This window comes from Panthera leo, chromosome A2, assembly GCF_018350215.1.
Source record: "Panthera leo isolate Ple1 chromosome A2, P.leo_Ple1_pat1.1, whole genome shotgun sequence".
In the NCBI taxonomy this organism is placed as follows: Eukaryota; Metazoa; Chordata; class Mammalia; order Carnivora; family Felidae; genus Panthera; species Panthera leo.
Window position 1 is genome coordinate 107139448 of NC_056680.1, and position 23249 is coordinate 107162696.

The 23249-nt window shown below is 34.4% G+C and overlaps 1 protein-coding gene across 1 annotated transcript in view; it reads right to left on the reverse strand.

The window, feature by feature from the left end:
- The window catches only part of AGMO (alkylglycerol monooxygenase), a 191788-nt gene that overhangs the window by 43156 nt on the left and 125383 nt on the right, over positions 1 to 23249 (reverse strand). The window contains exon 5 of the mRNA XM_042927345.1: positions 12779 to 12874. Coding sequence (XP_042783279.1) covers positions 12779 to 12874 — 96 coding nt within the window. The remainder of the gene's footprint in view (positions 1 to 12778; positions 12875 to 23249) is intronic.

Here is a 23249-nt window from a genome sequence, read left to right on the forward strand (position 1 = left end):
TGTGGCCTTCTGTATTTCACTGAAGTCAGTATTTAAGGGAAATACTAAGCCAGTTCCAAATACCTTTATTATCTGATGTACAAATCATTGTCATATTATATTTAACTAAGAATGATATACTTGACATGCAATCTGAAAATGGCAAAATTTCAGGTAAATTAGTCACAACGTTCAATGCAAACAGACACTAAAATTAAATAGACTAATAATTATACCATGATTAGTTGTTTATTTCATGGCAATTTTCCTTCCTTGCTCCCTCTCTTCCTCCCTCTATCCCTCCTTCCTTCCTTTATTTTTTTCTTCCTTCTTTTATCTATGTATCAACTAAGCATGTCTGCATGTACATTTAGGAATAAAAAATTTGAAAAATCTTTTATTTGGAAAGATCTTCACAATAACTATAGGCTCTTGCATATCTTTGTGAAAAGTAAGTGGTTATGAATATTTCTATGACCTTTCAATTATATATTCTAGTACTATAGCCCCATTTATAGAAAGAAAACCTGATGGACAAATATATTAATGCATACACATAAATTTATCTTTATTAAATGTTTATCATATATATTAAATATATATTTGAATGCCAATCAACAAGTATCTTAAGTACCAAATTACCAATAAAGATTTTGTATTAGCATTAGAAATAATGTTTCAGATTATTAAAATCTGTATGTATAAACCTTTTTCAAAGTTTCTTATTACGAGATAGTCACATAATAAGCCAACCAAGTAGAACCTTGTCAGCCAGTCCATTCATTCTGCAAAGATTTATTGAATTTCTATGGACCTTACTAGGTTTTAGAAGTAAAAATAAATGAACTGATGCACAGGCACTTCCTCCAGGAAGCTTACTTATAGTCCAGGGGACTCTTCAATGGAAAGGTAGAACTATTTCAGAAGAAAAGGTTTTGTTTTTTTTCCTTAAAAAAATTTTTTTAATGTTTATTTATTTTTGAGAGAGACAGAGTACGAGTGGGAGACAGCAGAGAGAGAGAGAGAGACAGAGACAGAGAGACAGAGAGACAGAGAGACAGAGAGACAGAATCCAAAGCAGGCTCCAGGCTCTGAGCTGTCAGCACAGAGCCCTATGTGGGGCTCAAACTCAAGAACTGTGAGATCATGACCTGAGCCAAAGTTTGACGGTTAACCCACTAAGCCACCCAGGCGCCCCGGGAGGAAAAGGTTTTATAGAAAGTTTTCTTTTTCAAAAATTCTGTATAATTTTGAGAAGGATGAGAAAAATCATTCATTTTTTTCCTTCCCAATTACCATTGCACAGTAAAAATATTTGAACTTCTAATCAATTTGAATTTATAATGGGCACAAGATTACCTAATAAGAAGCAAATTGAGTTCCTTTTCTAGGTTGGAAGCTAAAAATTACCTTTAGTAAAAACATATGCTTTTATATAGTTCCTACTGTGAAGCGTTGCCAAAAATCCCATTGATTGTTTGCTTCTGGAAAATGCTGTAGAGAGTTTTTACTTGTTCATAAGCTTCTTCAATTGACTATACAAAAATCAAAATAACCTATGTGAGGTACATTTATTTAATAGGTATTTATTCAGTACTTATTTTATGCAAAGTTTTGTGTTAAGATCCTTTGAGAGATCATAGGGTAGAAGAATGGAAATTACGACTGAGTGCCAGTAATTTAACTATTTTTTAACTTAAAGGTACAATGAGTAACAATGTCATTTTAGTGTTTGAATATATATAGGAATATGATTTTTGCTATCAAGAAATTTTATAATAATTCCTCACTGAAAGTTTTAGGAAAGAATAAAATCCATGAACTACATGAACTACAAGTTACCATGTCAAAATAATTTTACTTTTTGCTCTTAGTTGATTTTTAAACACTCATTATTCTCCTTGTTAAAAACTTAATCAATCTGAACATTTATGGATAAATTTATATTGTAGAGCATCTGGTGATGAAATGTAAAAATAAAATCTTAATTACCTCCCCCACTAGTTCTGCTATGTTAATTCAAGACAACACACTCAAGTATTTAGACAGATGGTGGTGGCGGCCATATTAACCTCTGATTTCTCTACAGGGAAGCAAGAGAAAGCAGAGCTCTTAGGATGTGTGCTTGTCTGCCTAGTTTCACACTTTGAAATCCTTGACAAATGCTGATTTATTCACAGCCAAATGTTTTCCTATCTGATTAGGCAGCTTTCTACTTCAGTAAGCATGTAATATGGAGGTAGCTGAATTTCCACACTAAGGAGTGAAAAAACAATATTTATAGTTTCGAAATAAAACAATCTGGAGGAATCAGGACTGTTGGGATCATAAAAAGCTTCATAGGGAGTAAATTTCTGATGAATCTATACCATAGGGTTAAAGAGTTAAAAACTTAGTGTTAAGAAGAATGAGAGTAGGCTATGTTTATACAATAAACAGCAGTTTTAAAGGACTGCATTTATAATAAATTATCTTGAAGGCTGAGTCTTGTCATTTATGATTGTATTATTCCTCAGACAAGAGGACAGGAGCTAGACAAGTCAGCATTTTATTTGAATTCATCTCAGCTTACATGTTAAATAACACATTTGACTTTTCCTTGGAAAAAAATAAATGCAACTAGCTACTGAAAGTGTTCCTTCAAAAAGAGGTGGATTGCAAGTGACTTTCTTTTTTTAACAAGACCAATTAAATTGACAGAGGGGAAATTGGAAACATTCATAAGCATAACCATATGAAACTTCACTCTAGTGTAACACAATTTTATATTTACCAGTTTGGATTCTCAGGGAAAAAGAACCACATTATTATCAATAGTAGTAACATTATGTTAAAAAAAAATGTTACTGACCATGTACCTGGAATTATCTAAGTACTAGATACTTCCATCAATAAAACTTATAAATCTGCACTGCAGAGTTTACAATCTCATATGACAGATTTCCTAACTATTACCCTTCATCCATTTTGGTCTGTTAAAAAATATTTGCAAGTATTAATCTTTTAAAGTTAAATGTAGAATGGATTTTCAGTCAGTAGATAGAAGCTATAAGTATCTGTCTTAAGTTCATTTGCCCTGTTTTCATGTGCATACTTTCCTTCTAAGAATAAGCTCTTCTTGTCCCTTCAGGATTATTATTATTTTTTTAAATTAGTACATCCTGTCTTAGTTCAGGATACTATAACTAAATACAATAGACTGGGTGGCTTCAAAAACAAACATTTACTTCTCACAGTGATGAAGTTTAGGAAGTCCAAGATCAAGGTGCCAGAAGATTCAGTGTTTGGTAAGAGCTATCTTTTTTACTGTATCCTCTCTCTCATGTCTCTTCTTACAAGGGTACTAATCTCATCATGAGGATTCCATTCTCATGACCTGATTGATTACCTCCTAAAATCCCCCTATCCAAATATCATTACATTGGGGATTACAGTTACAACACATGAATGTGAAGGAACAAAATCAGTCCTCTCTGATCTTTACTATGAGTACTTTTTTCTCCTCTCTTCTCCAATACTGTATATATTGCAAAATATCTAGTTAATAATATCAATTCATTTGTTAATAGGGTTCTAAAATCATCACCATAAAAGTCTATCATAACCATCTATGTAATTGATGGGAGGGACATAAGCTAATGTGAGATAACAGAATGGAAAGATTAAGAGAGACCAAAGAGCTGCTTAGGAGGAAAACAAGTGTATAATACATATTTTAAGAGAGTAAAAGAAAGAGCTATTAAAAACTGTACCAGAAAAAGGAGCACATATTAGGATTGTTTCAGGTAATCTGGGTCATCTCTAAGAAATGTAAAATCAGTGATACCAGATTTCAGAGGAGGAAGGGAGAAAATTGTTTACCAGGCTTTGAATCACATATCTACTACTAACTAGCTACAACACTAGGCAAGTTATTTAACCTCTAAAACTTCAATTCCCTCTCTTTGAATGGGGACAGTAGAATTACATGATGATTAAATCTTATGAAATACTTAGCATAGTGACTGACACATGGTCTGAGCTACATAGGTGCTTGATCTTAAAAGAGGGGACAGTTTATGAAGAAGGAATTTGATTTGGGCCTTAAAGAATGTATAGAATAGCAACATCTAGAAAATATGAAAGGAGAGAAACAGCAATGGTACTATATCAGATTCATTTAGAAAATGGAAAATAGTCTAGTTTGAATGAATTGCACAGAATGGAAAGCAATGAGATGTACACCAGGAAATCTATTTGGAAGGCAGTGCATGAGAAACATAAAATGAAAGCAATTTAGACTTGGCTCATCAAGCAACTGAACATCACCAAAGGTTTTTCAGTAGTACTAGCCTCTGAGGATAGATTAATTTGGTCCAGGAAAGATTACAACTGAGTTCTGTCTTGACTAACCAACAACTTCATCTTATTTCACTGTGCCATAAGAATTATTTGTAAAACCTGTTGCCATCCATCATGGTACACTGACAAAGAACCAAATAAATATATCGTTTGAGGAGGAAGTAATGGCCAAAACATAAGTAAGCTCTGAAGCCAGCTGTGTTGCCTTATATAAACTGTAGAATACCAATATTCTTAGCTTTTAAAAGGATAATGTTTGCTCACAAAGTTGGCAAGTATAAAAATTTCAGTTTTCTAAAATTGTCCATTAAATTTGGGATAGTTTCCTGCTGCATGTACTTCCACATGTCCCCTTAATATAAAGCCCCATTAACTGAATTTATTTGAACTTATATTCATTCTTTACAAGCTATAAAAATTGAATTGACGTTTAGTGATTCAAACTATTTTATGAAAATTAAATGAAACTTTTTGCGTGGCCTATATTGGATGTTTAATACATGGTGGCTATTATATTATGACGTTAAGATCAGAAATAGATGAGAACAAGGAATCTGGAGCCTGACTACTTGGTACAAAGCCCAGCTTTGACACTTACTAATCCTGTGACTCAGGACAAGTTACTTAGCATGCTTAGTTTGAGGAAATAGTATTACTTATTCCATAGACTTGTTATAAACATTTAATGAAATAATATCTGTTAAAATGCTTGAAATACTTTTTGAAAAAGTGAGTGCTGGATAAGCATATGATATACCAAATGAAATAAATAAAAAAGTCAAGCCAAAATTTTATCTCATCAAGTTTTTCCTTGGGACACATCAGACCAATGAAAAATATCAGTAACTGAGAATTCTTTACTTGGGATGACTATACCTGTTTATTCTTCTAAAATTCATTCATATAAAAAATATTTTTAAAGTTACTTTTCCTTCATCCAGAATATTGTATCTCATTGTCCCAGTCTTTAATTCTTTTTTGTCCTTGTTATTACATGGAAGATGAGGAATACAAATGGTACTCAATGAATGTCTGTGGGATATAATAATTGAAATATTTAAAAAGATACATTAAATTTGGCTAATTTCATGATTTTGCACGTTGATTAGTTTCTGAATTAGAAAAAAACCAGAAGATAACAAAAAACCTGAATAATACATTTCATCATCAGAAACTCAAACTCATAAAGATACATATTTTTCTACACTAATTTTTTGGCATTATTTCCTTAAATCTAAAATCCAACTGCATTAGTTTATATTAATAATTCATACTAACCAAAATATGGGCTGCATCAAAATTATGTTATAAAATGTGCATGAATAATCATGATGATGGCTAGGAATGATTAGTGAGTGACATACAATAAAATAGGTACCTAGAATGCACAAAAGATAACAACGTTAATAGTACTATAAACATCTAATTGATTTATTAGAACATGAATTATCTTTTTTTTTAACACTCACAATACTGTGCATTGTTATCTTAATTTTACATATGAGGGAACTGAGGCACAGGAAGGTAAAGTAAACTGTCCAAGGTCATAGTAATAGTAATGAATGAAGTTAGGACTTGAACTAAGGGACTCTAACCCCTGAGGCCTCAAAAGGAAAGCACAGTTTACATTATGCAAATACTTACTTTTAATTTTTTTATATTTTTTTAGGTAAGCTCTATGCTCAACATGGGGCTTGAACTCACGAACCTGCGATCAAGAATCACATGTTCTATGGACTGAGCCAGCCAGGTACCCCTACATTTATTATGTTTTAAGAAAAGCACTTAGGATGAATAACTTTGTGTTATAATTTTCACGTTTAGGTTTTAATAATTATAGTGTGTAAAATATTCAATAATATCTTCCCAAGTGTCATCTTTATGCAAAATAAATAGTAATTTGTTAATGAAAAAGCTTTGTCGTCTAGTTAAATAATTCCAACACGTTTCCTGCCTACTCAGTGGGCAAAATAACAGCTACGGAAACTTGAGATAAACTAAGCATGTTTCTCTATAACCAGGACTTAAAATTCATGTTATAAATAGTATACATTTTATTCTTCCTCAGTGATTTACTAAAATGATAGGATAAAACAGATATACCGACTTAGAATAAAACTACATTTTACACAACACTGGCTCTTGAGTAGATTCCGTAAGATTTTGAAGAACAGATAAATACTGCTAGACTTCCATGAAAAATCATAATGTGGGATACAAAAGGGCAATAAATAAACCACTCTATTAGTTGTATAAAGAAGTCAGATCTTCTAAATCTCTCTCCTCATGCTGCTACCAGTTTTTTGCTGCTATAAAGTTCCATTTTCCTATTCTTCTCTGTATCTCCAGGCTTCTGCAAACTTCTGATTCCTATTGTCTCTTCAGTTATGTTGCTTCATAATTCCACTACATATCTCTTAAGCTTTCTAATTTTTCACATTGCATTCTTGGAGTTCTCCTATATTCTAATTTCTATTGATGCTTATTCTCATAATTGTGTCATTCATATATATATGTGTGAGGAAAAAAAATTCTGATTGGGACAGTTATATGAGTATAGTGTTGCCAATGAGAAGAACTTGTTTTCCTCATACCTTACCAACCAAATCTCTGATGGCAGCATTTGTGCTTAGTGAATATAGTTGGCTTAGTAGGATTCTAATACATAACTGCCCTAAGGCATGTTCTGACTGCAAGGAGAAGGGGGTGGGAATGGGAGATGCTGAAAGAGAAAGTACCAGTCTCACCCAGCTAGGATCAGAAATCAAAATTTGAGACCACAAGAGTGACTGAAAACCCAAAGGTTTCTCTCCAATAAAGAAAGGACCTAGAGAGAGAGAAGCCACAATACTGGCACACAAGTCTCCTGACTCTTGAATTAAGACTCTTGGCTGATTCTTATAATATTCATGCAAATATTCATGCATAGGAAGAGGCTCTAAGGAACTTGCTGAAAAGCCAGGAAGGTAAAAAGCTAGAAAATTGCTGACAATGATTTAGACTGCTGCCTCATGCTGGTAAGAGAAAATGTAGAAAGCAAATCCTACTAAGTTAATGTGGCTTTGAAAACACCTTGGGGGGGCGCCTGGGTGGCTCAGTCAGTTAAGCGTCCAACTTCGGCTCAGGTCATGATCTCGCAGTCTGTGAGTTCAGGCCCCGCGTCAGGCTCTGTGCTGATTGCTCAGAGCCTGGAGCCTGTTTCACATTCTGTGTCTCCCTCTCTCTCTGCCCCTCCCCTGTTCATGCTCTGTCTCTCTCTGTCTCAAAAATAAATAAACGTTAAAAAAAATTAAAAAAAAAAAAAAGAAAACACCTTGGGCATTTCATTGATTACACACACACACACACACACACACACACACACAAAGATAGTTCTTGCCCTAAGATTAAAGGCCACCAAGGATAAAGAATATGCCTCATAACTAAAGACCATACTAAAAGACCCATGTCCTATCAAGTGGAAATCAAAACCTCCAAAAACACAGGATAATTAGTTAATTTTATTTCCCTGCCTCCTACAATAAAAATAAGAAAAGGTCAGAGGAATGTATCAGAATCGAACATCGCTACAACAAATGTGCCATGGAGATTGGCATGTAACAACAATAATAATATACTAGACATACAAAGAAGGCAGATGTGATCCATAACAAGAAAAATAACAGTCAATTGAAGTAGACTTGCACATGACTTGGATGTTGGAATTAGCAGATAAGAATTTTAAAATTATAATTATAATTAATACTTAAAGGAAAATACAGCCATAATGAATAACATAATTTCAGCAGAGAAAGAAAAACTATTTATAAACATAAATGGAAATTCTAAAACCTAAAGCATAATATCTGATGTGAGAAATCCACTGAATGGGCTTAAAAGTACATTAGAGGGAGCAGGTAAAAAGGTAATTAAACCTGAAGACAAATTAATAGAAATGAACCAATCTTAATAAGAAAGTGAAATTTTAAAAATTACAAAGCAGTACTGATATGAATCAATATCAAGTAATGTAATAAACATGTAGGTATTTTGAGTCCCAAGAGAGGAGAGAGAGAAAGGTATAGATATAATGTTTAAGGAAATAATAGCCATTTATTTTTTTCAAAATTTGACATAAAATATACTACCTGTGAACTCTAAAAGAGGCAAAAAAAAAAAAAAAGATACAGACTATATGACGTAAATAAAGGAAATAAAGAATAAAACTATCTACTCAAAAACTACATAATTGTCCATTAAAAAATCGTGGAGAATTTTTAAACAAATTGTTTTACAATTGTGCAAACAATACTTCCTATAAAGCTATAATACCCAATAATGTGAAGGATTGGTATAAGAGGAAACAAATCCATAGAAGAGAATAGAAGTCTAAAATTAAAGCTAACTAAAAAAAAAAAATAAATAAAAATAAAAAATAAAAAAAAAATAAAATAAAATTAAAGCTAACTATATATGGTCAATTTTCTTTTCTACAAAGGACTTAGGTAGTCCAATGGCTAAATGCAAGTATCTAAAGGGTGGTATATTAAGTGGGTATTTATAAAATAACATACCCCTACCAAATACCATATTCTTTTAGAAAAAAATTTTTAATGTTTATTTATTTTTGAGAGAGAGAGAGAGAGAGAGAGAGCATGAGTAGGGGAAGGGCAGAGAGAGAGGGACACACAGAATCCTAAGCTGTCAGCACAAAGCCTGACAAAGGGCTTAAACTCACAGACCAGGAGATCATGACCTAAGCTAAAGTCAGACACTTAACTGACTGAGTCACCCAGACACCCCCCAAAATACCACATTGTAAAGTTTATTCAAGTATATGAAAGGTCCAAAAATAAAATTAAAACTCAAAAGATTCCAAAAGAAACCTTAGGATAATTTCTTTGAAAGTTTATGATAATCAAAGACTTCTTAGAGAAAATACAAAAAGTAGACAAAAAAACACCTGAACTCACCATTAAAAAAAATAAATTAATCTTTTCAAATTAAAGCTTCAATATTTTTCAAAAGAATTCGTAAGAAAATGAAAAAGCATGCTACAAACTGAGGAAATACAATTGAAATACATGTATCTGACATTGCTTTATACCCAGAATTTATAAAGAATTCCAAGTCACTTAGGCAAACAACTCAAGAAAAAATAAAGGCCTGAGAGGTGGCTGGGTGGCTGAGTCAGTTAAGCATCTGACTCTAGATGTCAGCTAAGGTCATGATCACATGGTTCATGAGTTTGAGCCCCTCATAGGGTTCCATGCTGGCAGTGCGGAGCCTGCTTAGGATTCTCTCTCTCCCTCTCTCTGCCCCGCCCCAGCTCTTCCTCTCTCAAATAAATAAACTTAAAAGTAATAATAAAAATAAAGGCTTGAACAGGCATTTCATTAAAGCAAATTCATCAAAGTCCATCAAATACATGGAATGCCATACAACATCGTTGTTATTAGGGAAATAGTATCACAAAAAGAAAGTTCTCTGCCCACCTTAGAATGAGTAAAATTAATGCTTGTATTTCATTCTAATCCTTATCTCCTAGCCATCCCAAATATCTCTCCTCTAGGAAAAGAGTTGATTACTCATGTATACTTCAACAGACATTTTATGCATATGTGAACATATAAAACACATAGTTGTTTTCCCTTTTTTAATAAAAATAATATCCTTTGGTATGTGCCTCTGTTTTTTGGACATCTGTCCATATTAGTCCATAAAAAGATTGCTCATTTTATTTGTAACTGCATCATATTCCATTTAAGGGCTTCAGTTAAGCACGATAAAAATCCTTGAGTCGTATGGGTTCAAATATTTAATGCCAAAGAATTATTTCTCTTTTATATTTCTTTGCCCAAGGACCAACTGATGTGTACATGAACAATGATAATAAGTAAACATAATAAATAATGATAAGGTAATGGATAATGTTACTACTGCTATTATACTGTGTAGATCATCTAATATTCAAATATCATCTAAAACCTCAAAAAATTATAACATTCCACAGTTATTCACTTTAAAACATACATTAAATAATAAGTTTTTCTACTTGCCCTGAGTAAACTCAGAGGAAAAGAATATAACTGACTATGTACTTCGGACACTTTGGATGAAGGAACAATAAACAAAAATGTAGGCAAAAATTAAACAAGAGAGTACAGTTTGTAGCAGAAGGTTTTATAACTCTCAGAAAAGAGGAAGGGGATAAACAATATTATCTCTCCATCAGAGTAATCCAAAATTAAACAGAAAATTTCATCATAAACTCCTCATTTTGTTTTATGATCTTTTTATTCTCTCATATACAATATTTCAAAAGCATGTTGTCAGTCTTTTGTTTTTTGTTGTTGTTGTTTTTTACTTTCTCTTATCCTAACCTAATTGCTTGAAGTGAATGAATCTGTCCTCACTTTTAAAAAATCAGTACCTTTTTAAGACCAAATCTCCCTCCGAGTGAAAACTGATTTTATGGATGTCCGTAGCAGTGAAACAACTGAATGAATCAAACCTCCATTCAGGAATGTTCAGGGCTTTTTGGCCACCAGTGTCACGTCAACTATGGCTTCTGTATTGCTTATGTGAATGGACTATTGTTTCTGTGTATTGAACTTCCAAAAACTAGGGCAAGCATTTAATTTTTTTAAGTTAAGTCTTCTCCCCACTCCAGTTCTCCATGTCACTTGCCCCTCTGTCCAGAAACAGCCACTGTTACAAATCTCTTGCCTCTACTTCCTGTATGATTCTGTTATTTAAATAAATGGTAGTATGCTGTCTATAATAATAAATGGAATTAAATGCACAGCTGTAAGAAATCTTATAAATGTTTTCACACCTAATAATATAATTTAAAATTTCAAGACCCAAACCTTAATTTCAGAAAGTGTGTTCTTGTTGTCTGTGCAGCTCAACTGTAGAAATTATGCATTGTATACTACTTTCAAAACTTTGAAGTATAACACAAGTGAAAAGTTGTAATGCATTGCTTTTGAGTTTAGAAATGAAGCCACCTGGAGGCTCTGAGTGTAAAAGAAATGTTTCACCAGTGGCTTTCCACCACTGCCTCTTTACATTCTGAGATGGAACTCAAGCTCATAGACCTCTCAGAGGAACACAGGAAAAGGCGGAAGTTACTTAGGCACCAGTGTTCTGTATTCACAAACTAATACCTGACCCAATACGTGGCTTGACCTGGAGCAGAGCTGCTATAAAAATGTAATTCTCCTTTAACCCCTCCATGTAAATCATCAGAAAGCTTTCCTTTACTGATTTAAACAAATTTGGTCTTTGACCTCTACAGTCAGAATTGGCCTCAACAACTCTTTCAGACAGTTGTAGTATTTGACTATTTGATGTATGTCAACTGCCATAAAATGCAATGCTATTTCACCACAGATCTTCAAATAATGTCACATATGTCCAAAGCCATAATAACAGTCTCTTTACTCCAAGTAAATCAGTAGCATGAATACTGCAGATTAATGAAATAATGTACTTTGTGTATCAAGCTTTGGTATCTAATGCAGCTGTTATTTGCTGTATTGTTCAACCATCTGCAACACCTGTCAATGTGTTTCCTATGGAACTTCAAAACACACCCAACAAATACCAAATGCTTGAAAAGGTTCTCATGTACATAAGCAAAAATTTTTCTAGGTCTCTGATTTCTGGTATTTGACAACCAGCAGAGTACAATAGCTCATAAAACAATCAGTTGCTTAATGATCTATCTGCAAAAATTCAAATCTGACAATTTGAGATACCACAGACAATCCAAGAAATTATATATGCTACTTTTCTGGGGGGAGAAAAAGCTAAACGTACTAAACATTCTCTAAATAAATCCTAAACTCTAAAATAAAGCAGGATTTCCAATCAAAAGAGTTTTCATAATTTCTTTAAGAGTTAAACTTTTTTCAGAGCCCCTACTAACTGATATGTATGTGTGTAAGTATAAATATGTAAATAAAAATGTATCAATATTATATATTTTAAATAGTTAAATATTTTTATTATTATATAATAAATCATATTATAAAATAAATATTTTAAATAACAGTTACATTCAATAGATAAATTACATATATGTATATATTTATAAATATATAAAATTATATATATATATAAATTTATATATTTTAGTTGAAATGAATTTCAACATCTTTGGGTAAACAATGTTTAATAAACTGTAATACAGGAAGATACTGTATTGAATATAGTATTAGAATGTTTTGGTACTTAATAGTTCAAAAATTGTTTTATTTAATTGAGACCAACTGGCCTCATTGCTTCTTATAAACTTTGCAATATATATTCAATATAAAAGGAATAAAAATGAACAGATGTTTCTCCTTAAAGAAGGCAGACAAAGATTTTTCTTACACAATAAATCAGCTGCTAGTGGATTTCCAGGACATTGCTTCAGGCTAACTATTTAGGTATAGAACTTTAAAAACAAAAAAGAAAAAAAAGTCACCTCTGTGTGGATCCAAAATTGGTAGAGAAGATTGAATTGAAGATGAACAGCATATACTGAAGGTGGTATGAAGAGGGCCAAGGGAGAGTAGAATATCTGAAAAATTAAAAATTTAAAAATTTGCACATCTTATTTCTCAACATGAAATATACTTTTACTAATGATTGAATGTTATGAGTATAAACTTCATGAATACATCTTATTCTTTAGCAAATATGCCTTATTCTATATATTTTATTGCCACATTTGACTTTGCAACATTAATTTTCCACAAGGTGATAAAGTTACAGACAGGTAGAAGCTAAGTTCACCAGACTTTTAGTCCGTATTTAATACTAATTAAAATAGCATACATGGTGTGTTATTTCCTTAATCTTGAAAAGGTTGGATGTGTTTCCTGGGAGTAAAGAGGTTTTTCTTATACACAGAGATACTCACTTTAGTTGGAAAAAAAAAAGTATCCTGTGCCTTTATGCATTGATGGCTCCCAAACTGTATTATGGCCCAGCATGCTGAGTAATGAAATGAAATTCTATTTTGAAAAGGTAACTTCATATAAGAAGTTTTCTCTTTCAAATATGGTTTTATGTAGTTGATTGAGAGCACGATATGTCCTAAATTTTTTTAAGTGACTAAGGAAGAAGCTATGATATGATGCCATAGTGGAAATAAATTTTAAAGGTCCATATTTCCTAACAGACGGAAATGCCTTTGCCTTAGGAAAACAACTTATGCTTAAACCGCAGAACTGGTTAGAATCAACTAATAGGCACAGTCTGCTGTGTTCTGCTAATGACTTTGATCTCCAAGAGTGATTTCATGTTGTAAAAAAAAAAAAAACATTTAATTAAATGACATGCTAAACAAACAAATAAGAATAAAAAGAATTGTACTTTCACTTTACATTCCGGATTTTCTCGAGTTAATATTTCCAGACAACTAGCTATTTTAAAAACATTTCTTCTGATTATTACAATTTTATTTCTGTTAAAGCTTTTGTTCTCAATTAGGCCAATATCATTTCAACTGTGTTTAGTTTGATTGTGAATTTAAAACTGGACATTTACAAAAACCATTCCCAGTTTTGTTTTGAACCTTAAGTCATGAAAAATCTCAACTGTCATCACAACCAGGATCATTTTTATTATTTATAAATGTATTATTAAAGATGGATTGGATTGGTGAGCAACAAAAGAATATTGGGCTCTTTTTTAAGACATCCATTTTAAGTCTTGGATCTACTGCAGAATCTCTCCGTGATGTTCACATAGTTCTTAAACCTCTTTATACTTTAATTTTCTCATTCAAATGGTGAAGGAGAAAACCATTTGAAACTTAGCCATCGTTTTGGTTTCAAAAGATTTATGATAGTCTTTTTTGACTTATTAAAAATATATTCAAATAGATCTCTTACAGTAGGTTAATAAAAAATTTTTGAAACACATATATAATGCATGATTTAAGTATTCTTTTTTTTTAAAATAATGTTTATTTACTTTTGAGAGAGAGTGAGAGAGATAGAGGTGTGAGTGGGGGAGGGGCAGAGAGAGGGACACACAGAATCCCAAGCAGGCTCCAGACTCAGCTGTCAGCACAGAGCCCGCCCGCCCCAGGTGCCAAACTCACAGACTGCGAGATCATGACCTGAGCTGAAGTCAGATGCTTAACCGACTGAGCCAACCAAGCGCCCCTATGATTTACGTATTTTAGGTTAAAGACTATTTTGGAATCTTGGAGTTGTGAACAAAAATGTAAAACAACTTAGGTTGGATGTTTAATAAATAGTTTTATTCAGAAAGAGAGTGCATACCAGGTGAATATTTAGAGTCATTATAATTCCCCACAGTGTGAATAAATAGTCCTTTGAGATAACAGCTGCTGTGGAAAAAGGGATTCTAGGATCAAATAAGTTGTGAAGTGCTGAGTTAAACAAGTTAAATTTGTTTACCACAGGACTTCTCGGAGCCTTTACCATGCTAATGTGAATCACAAGTGTGTTAGCTCATTAAATACTTCTCTTATTTATTTATTGAGAGAGAGAGGAGAGAGAGAGAGAGGGAGAGGAAAGAGGAGAGAGAGAGGAAAAAGGAGAGAGAGAGGAAAGAGGAGAGAGAGAGGAAAGAGGAGAGAGAGAGGAAAGAGGAGAGAGAGAGAGAGGAAAGAGGAGAGAAAGGTGGAGAGAGACAGAGAATCCCAATCAGGCTTCACACTGTCAGCACAGAGCACAATGGAGGCTCCATGTCAAGAAATGTGAGATCACGACCTAAGCTGAAATCAAGAGTGGGACGCTTAACCACTGACTGAGCCACCCAGGTTGCCCCATTGAATGCTTTCTTAAGGAATTTCCCACAGGATTAGATTTCCTAAAAACACATTTGATGAACCAAGGTCTCAAATCTTACAAATCAGTATATATAATTATCAGAAAACTGGAAAAATGAGTTCAGCATGAATTCCAAAAAAGGAAACTTCTAATAAGAAATATAAATACATTAGGGCACCTGGGTGGCTAAGTTGGTTGAGCATGCGTGACTTTGGCTCAGGTCATGATCTCACAGTGTATGGGTTCAAGCCTCACTTCAGGCAGGCTCTGTGCTGACAGCTCAGAGCCTGAAGCTTGTTTTGGATTCTGCCCCTCCTCTGCCCCTCCCCTGCTCACTCTCTCTCTCTCTCTCTCAAAAATAAACAAACATTAACAACCAAAAGAAAGAAAGAAAGAAAGAAAGAAAGAAAGAAAGAAAGAGAAAGAAAGAAAGAAAGAAAGAAAAGAAAAGAAAAGAAAAGAAAAGAAAAGAAAAGAAAAGAAAAGAAAAGAAAGAGAGAGAGAGGAAGGAAGGAAGGAAGAAAAATACAGGACAGGGAGTAAGTCTCATGAACCACATGAAAGTTAATTTCGTTCTAATTTCTAAAATGAAAGCAGCCTAGCAAATGTCCAGGTCTGAAATCCCTCCCTCATCTTCTGTACCTCACATCTTCACATTCCCAAATCCTCTGTAGTTTTTAAAACCAACTTAAGTGTCAGTTCCATAGTAAAGCCTGAAATGATACTAATTTAGGAGAAGAAATTTCTCCTTCCTCAAAGTTAAACTCTCAGTACCTGGGTCAGGGAACATTATACCATTTACCAAAGAAATCCATTTCTGCCATGCGCTCACCATGTCACTCTGATTCCAAGTCTCGTTAGCTTTAAATTTGATTGTCTACCCTGGGTTATTTTATTACATTTTAGTGGAAGTCATATACAACAGGTTCTTAAAGGAGAAAAATAATCCATACTTATGTGTGTGTGGAAAGAATGAGGATAGTCCTACAGTTGACCTTTGGTTACTGGATGGAAAATGAGTGGGTTTTATTCTGCTCATCACGTGAACAGAGCAGCCTGGGATTGTGTGAAGGGTACCATGAAGTAGGACACTAAGGGGAACTGTAAGTATCTCTGCCTTGCTGAAAGTGTTGCAGAGTGTGTCCAGAGACTAGATTGGACAATGGGGTTCACTGACAGATCTAAGGGAGTCTGTGAACCCCTTTAATATCACTACAACAAAACATGAGCTTGTGTGCATGGGGGCAAATGTAATTTTCTGAAGAAACAATCTATGGCTTTCTTCAGAGAGTCTCTGGTCAATCTCTCTCACCATCACAGCCAAATGAAAGTAAAAACAAATGATAATTAGATGTTAGTCAAAACCAGGAGGCGAGGCTTTTAATTCCATTCCAAGGAGACTAGACTTATCCTAGATCGTGAGAGAGCAGTTACATTTTTTTTAAGCTTGTGAGAAATATAAAAATAATTTTGAAATCTAGTTCACTGGCCCAATGGAAAGTCACCCACATTTAACCACAACAGTAGCCATGGGGATTAAAGGGCATACAAGAAATCTAAGGCTTTGGTAACTATTTAAACATAGATGAGAGGGACAAAGGAGTATCAGAAGACCTCCAGATTTGTGGCTTGTGTGTGGCTTGTGTGTGATAACTGCTCACCAAGACAGCAGACAGGAGGAAAAAGAGGTTTATAAAGTTCAACTTAGGGAATGCTGTGTTGGAGTCTTTGAGATATATCCCAAGGAAGCTACTGAGTAAGCAAATATGTTCTGCAAATATCAACTGAATTGAAAAATGACACTGGATTGGACAGTGGAGAAGTAGGCTTGAAATCCAGACCTCAATAAGTTTAAAAATGATTCAAAGGAGTAGATGAAATAGAGGTAGGGATTATTTACTTCTCTTTTTCAGAAAACAAAGAAGGAGAGAGGTGGGGATATTCTTTCAGTAGAACATGGATGAGCGAGAAGATTTTATTTATTTTTTTAGTGTGAGAGATATGAATATATTTTTGGTATACTCAGAAGGAGTCAGTTAAGAGGAAGAGGGACACATGCCAAAAGTAGCTGGTCAGACAAAGTCCAGGACAGGAACTCAGACAGGAGCGATGTCACCAATCTGAGAATAAGACCTGTTCAAAACAGGTGAACATTTTCTATAAACCTAGAGACAAGAAAGTGTGTGCACTTGTGAATTCACAAATCTTAACAAGTATATCTAAAAGAAAGTAGAGTGAGGGAAAAACAGAAAAACTCACATTCTCTGTGAAGTTTTAAATATGGTCACTGGCTGAAAGCAAGGGGCATCAGTGGAAAAGAGACCTTGAGGAGACTGAAGAGTTCTGGAAGGTCTTCTTCCAGGTAAGGAGGAGGCTCATGTTTGGCGCTTGGTGAGCAGCACTCAACTGATAGCTCAGCTCTGTCTGGAAGCCATACGTGGAGGGCAACGAGCTGCCAGCTGGTGCTACAGGGCGCCCACAGGAGCTCAGCAAGCTGGGTGTGGGAATGAAGTACGTGGGCAACCGGATTCAAACACAGCTTGGGGATTTCAGGACAGATGCAACAGAAGGAGGCAGACTGTTTTCCAGAGTCAAAGAAATTACGCATTTCAGGTTGGATGAAGTTGGAAATAAAGTCGTGAGGCATGAAAAACTGCAAGAAAAAGCAAGGGTCAAGAGCGGAGAGCTGTCCACAAGTAAGCTGCTAAATCAAACGGTTAAAGTTAAGTGTATAATTACTTTGAAAGAAATGGAAAAAAAGAAATTGAGCTCCAGGATTCATGTCTATCTTATTTTAATAAAGTAGTTTGGATCGCCTGGGTGGCTCAGTCAGTTGAGCATCTGACTTCGGCTCAGGTAATGATCTCATGGTTCGTGGGTTCGAGCCCCATGTCAGGCTCTGCTGACAGCTCAGAGCCTGGAGCCTGCTTCAGATTCTGCTCTCTGCCCTCCCCTGCTTGCACTCTGTCTCTGTCTCTCAAAAATGAATTAACAACAACAACAAAAAAAATAAAGTAGTTTAACTTTATTAGTATCTGTACTTCTATAGTTGTCATTGATTTTTATAATGCTACTTTAGAGAAAAAATTTTCCTTCATAGTTGATGAACTAAAGATTGAATCATCAAGTACACTTGTCCCACATTCCCAAAATCTGGGATTAGTTATGATATAGAACCAAATCTTCTGGTTGCAGATAGAGAACACTGATCTCTTTCCTAAGACACATCCACTTAAATTGTATGTATGGAATAAGCACTTGTGTTTCTACATAGGAAGTCCTATTTTAAATAATCTAGGCCCATCTTTCTGTTTCCATCACTATCCTTTTACCCCTTTTGCCTTTCCCCATTCCACCTTCTTATACATCCTATATTTCAGCCATACTCAAACTTTATGGGTTGAATCGTGTTCCCCCAAAAGATATGTGAGACTTTATCCCCCAGTATATCAGAATGTGACCTTATTTGGAAATAGTTTCTTTACGGAGGTAATCAAGGTAAAATGAGGTAACTAGGGTGGGTTCTAATCTACTATGTCAGGTTTCCTTCTTAGGAGGAAATATGGACACAGAGACAGGCATGCACACAGGAAGAACGCAAGGTGAATATGAAGGCAGAGATCAATGTGATTCATCTTCCTGCCAAGGAACACCAAAAATCACCAGCAAACCACCCTAAAGTGAGAAGACAAGCATGGTACAGATTCTTCCTCACAGCCTTCAGAAGTAATCAACCCTATAGTACCTTGACCTCAGGTTTCGAGCCTTCACAAGTATGACCCAATAGATTTCTAAGCCACCCAGTCTTTGCTACTTTGTTAAGTCAGCTCTGGGAAACTAATACATATACCATGCATTTTACTTGCAATTCCCTAGGTTTATTATACTTTTTTCATAATTTTGTGTTTTCAGTGATGTGCTCCTTCTACATTATATTCCATTTACAACCTCATTCGTGGAAAAATTTTATTCTTCTTCCAGACTGAGCTCAGGCATTTCTTCAGTGATGCTCCCCTTGACCCACCATGGTTCTTAAAGCAGACACTTCTCTTTAAAACCTTAACAATTTGTATTTATAATGACTATTGCCTTACTGAAATCCCACCAAGGAAAGCAAGCACCTTAAGGACAGAGCTCATGTCTTACTTATGTCTCTTCATATGCTCAAACTTTGCCACCATGACCAGCTCTGCCAATCAAGAGTGTATATGGAAAAGAAAAACAAAACAAAAGAAACAAAAAAAGAGTGGATGCACATCTCAAAATAAGAACAATTATACCATGTAGAGGAAGTTGAATAGTTTGGCCAATTTTATATTTTTTTAAAGTAACAATGAGATAATGCTGCCTTTTGTAGAGCTTTCCACTATGAGTCTTCTTACTTATCCACGCTAAACCCTAAAATGACTATCAAATTTATGTAAAATGAAACGTCAAGTATCAGATAATAATTTTATCTTTACCAAATTTTAAAATGACTTTGGTAAACTACAGAATAATTCTCTTTTCCTGATGCATGCTAGAATCAAGACTCTAAAACTGGTCAAGACACAGAGAGCAAAGGGCTTAATTTATTGAATATGTGGACATGAACTTTGTCTTATATGCTGTCTTTGAATGGTGGTTGAGTGTGGGGAGAAATGTCTTGGAGTTCTGAGGCAAAGTCCTGAGACATGTTTTGTTTCTTTACTGCATGGGGGGTTCAAGGTATGCTTTCCATCTGTGACATATGAGTTATGAGAATTTTATCCCCTGTGTATTTGACTGCATTACATCAAAGTTGTTAGTTTCTTGTGTCTTTATTTCTTCACATTTGTCTTTATATAATTCCAGCTCTCACATATTGAAAAATAGCCTTTGTTTATGAAGTTTGGCAGAAAGTACGATGTAATAAAAGATTTGAGATTTCACTAACAGTTCCTCTGTAGTCTTATATGTAATATAAAAACAATATTATATATGTGAATCATACTGCTATAGTTCAGAGAATTTCCACACTCATCATTTAAGGTAATCTTCAAAATAACAATATAGGAAGCAGAGCAAATATTAATTACCCCATGTCTAAATATTTTTTAATGTTTATTTATTTTTGAGAGAGAGAGAGAGAGAGAGAGTATGAGGGTGGGGAGGGGCAGAGAGAGAAACAGACACAGAATCTGAAGCAGTCTCCAGGCTCTAAGCTGTCAGCAATGAACCCACTGTGGGGCTCAAACTCACGAACTGTGAGATCATGACCTGAGTTGAAGTTGGAAGCTCAACCACTGAGCCACCCAGGCACCGCTTAATTACCCTACTTCATGTACAAGATCACTGAAATGCAAACATTAATCAGTTGGTTCAGAGTGGCAAAGCTAGTTAATAACTGAGCTAAGACTGGGACTCAGAATTCCTTATTTCTGGTAAATTGTCCCCTAGTGTTTCTTAGATGTAAACAATATGTATTTTTAAATTATTGTGCTCAAAAATAATATCACCATATATTTACAGATTCCCTAACTTGTGGAAGAAAAGTTTTCATAAATGGATATTATAACTATATTTATTTCCTCTGATGGTGGATAAAATTTACCTCTTTTTAGATTTCTAATAAGCTATATTTTATAAATTCTTATTATATTGATTATAACACTAACCTAAAAATTAAAACAATTTAAATGATTGAGAGATACTACAGAGTTAAAAATAAATTACTCAACCTAGTCATTTAAACTACATGCATTTATCCTTTATTGACTATGCTTTTAAGAGAAATATTAAACTCATTAAACGCAGATGTTAGCCTTTCCCATGCTCTAGCTTCATATATGAAACAAATATGTCAAAATATATTTTATTCAAAAAAGTAAATAAGTTAATCTCCCTATCTATAATTTTTGGTGATCTTTTAAATACTTAAATTATTTCACTCATTTGACTTACTCTAGTTAATGTAGCAAAATAGTTCCTCTGACACATGTATTTTGACATCCATAAAACTTTTTTTTTAATTTTGTTCATTCACATAGTATACATTTATTATGCACTGACTGCAACAGGCACTTTAGAGATAGTAGGTATATAGCAGTAAAAAAAACCTTTTAAAGTTTACAGACTGGCATGAAAGGCAGTAATGCAAATAATAAGTGTTATAATAGAGATATGCAAGGGTTTTATGGACAAAACAAAACAAAACAAAACAAAAAACAGCAACCTAGGCAAAGTTAGAAAGGATCTAAGAAAGGAGTGAACTGAGTCCCGAAGGATGAAGGAATCAGGGGTAAAGGGGCAAAAATTTTCCCGAGAGACATAACTGCATGTGCAATGACATATCAAGACACTACGACATGGTATATTTAGAGAACTGAAAATTAATTGTTCATTGAAGATGAGGTGACAATAAGCGATTGTGGAAGATGAGATTGGAGACAGAAGTGGGACCAGGTTTTGACTCCATCTGCATGTGGTAGGAGTCTGTGAAATTCCTTTCTCAAACCTAGAGAGCAATTTAGCTTGTTCAGAGCTGGCATTCTGGAAAGCTAAGAATGGGTGATGTGTTGAGGGATTAAGAATTAAAAAATAAAGAATTACCTTAGAACCAATTTAAGATAGTATTGGCTGAATCATTGCTCTTTATGATGCTCTAGGGGTCCAGGAATCAATGGCTATTGCTGCTAGTTCTAGGGGGTTTTGTTTGGTTGGTTGGTTTTTGGTTTTTAAGAGTTGTTATATGATCCACAGTGGCTCTATGAGAACATAGGTACATACATATAATTATATTTTTAATAAACTATTCCATAATAGTTTCATCTTTCTTTTTAAAACTTTTAACGTTTATTTTTGAGACAGAGAGAGACACAGCATGAACAGGGGAGGGGCAGAGAGAGAGGGAGACACAGAATCGGAAGCAAGCTCCAGGCTCTGAGCTATCAGCCCAAAGCCCGACGCGGGGCTCGAACTCGCGGACTGCGAGATCGTGACCTGAGCTGAAGTCAGACGCTTAACCGATTTAGCCACCCAGGCGCCCCAATAGTTTTATATTGTACAAGAGTTGCAAAAATAGCACAGAGAGTTGTTACATACTCTCCACCAAGCCTCCCTCATTAACACATTACTGAGCTGCGTGGCCACAACTAAGAAACAAATTGGTACAATATTAATTAAATTCCACTAAACTGTACATCTTGCTTAGATTTTACTAGGTTTTTTCTACTTTTTTTTTTCTGACTTAATATCTTGTCCAGGAGGCAATATTACAAAGTATTAATATCTTATATTCTCTTCTGACCTGTGACAGTTTCTCAAATGTCCCCAGTGTCTCATTTTACACTTTTGAGGAGTACTGGTTAGGTATGTTGTAGAATGTCCTTCAATGTGGGTTCAACAATGGTCTTTTCTCATGATTACTCTTCGGCTATGGGTTTTGGTGACAAACACCAAAGGGATGAAGGGCCATTCAATAGGCCATTGTTATCACATCTTATCAAAGGGTACATGCTATCAACAAGATATCACCAACAAAATTAACTTTATCTGAGATTTTGTTTGCCAGGTGTCTCCATTTTAAAGTTACCTCCCACCCGTACTTCACCCTTTGTCTCTTTCTCTCTCTCTCTTTTATTTTTTGTTTTTGTTTTGGTGTTTTTACTTTTTGTTTGTTTGTTGTTTGTTTGAATATACCTGACACACAATGTCACCTTAGTTTCAAGTATACAACTGAGTCATTCAACAAGTTTATACATTATGCTATGCTCATCACAAGTGTAACTACCATCTGTCCCATTACATCCCAGTTGTCCATTATTAATTCTCTATTCATCGTACACGAAGTCCTCAGTACAGTCTGAACTCAAAAGGTCTGGGTAAGGGAGACATTAAGCACCATTTCCTAGAGGCAGGGGTTGGGGGGGTAGATATATCTATGTATATCATCTGTGATTCTTTTGGAATTCTTTAAAGGAATGTGTCTCCCATATATTTGTTCCCATTTATCTAGTTATTCCATCATTTATCTATATCAGTATGAGCTGATTTCAAAGATATTCATTTTATACTTTGGATTCTAACTCTATGCTCCATTATATATTTTACTGTTCAAGTTGTTCCAGATTTTGGCCATGAGGTGTTCCTTCAAGTTGGTTCCTATAACCCTTTGGCATAACCCATTTA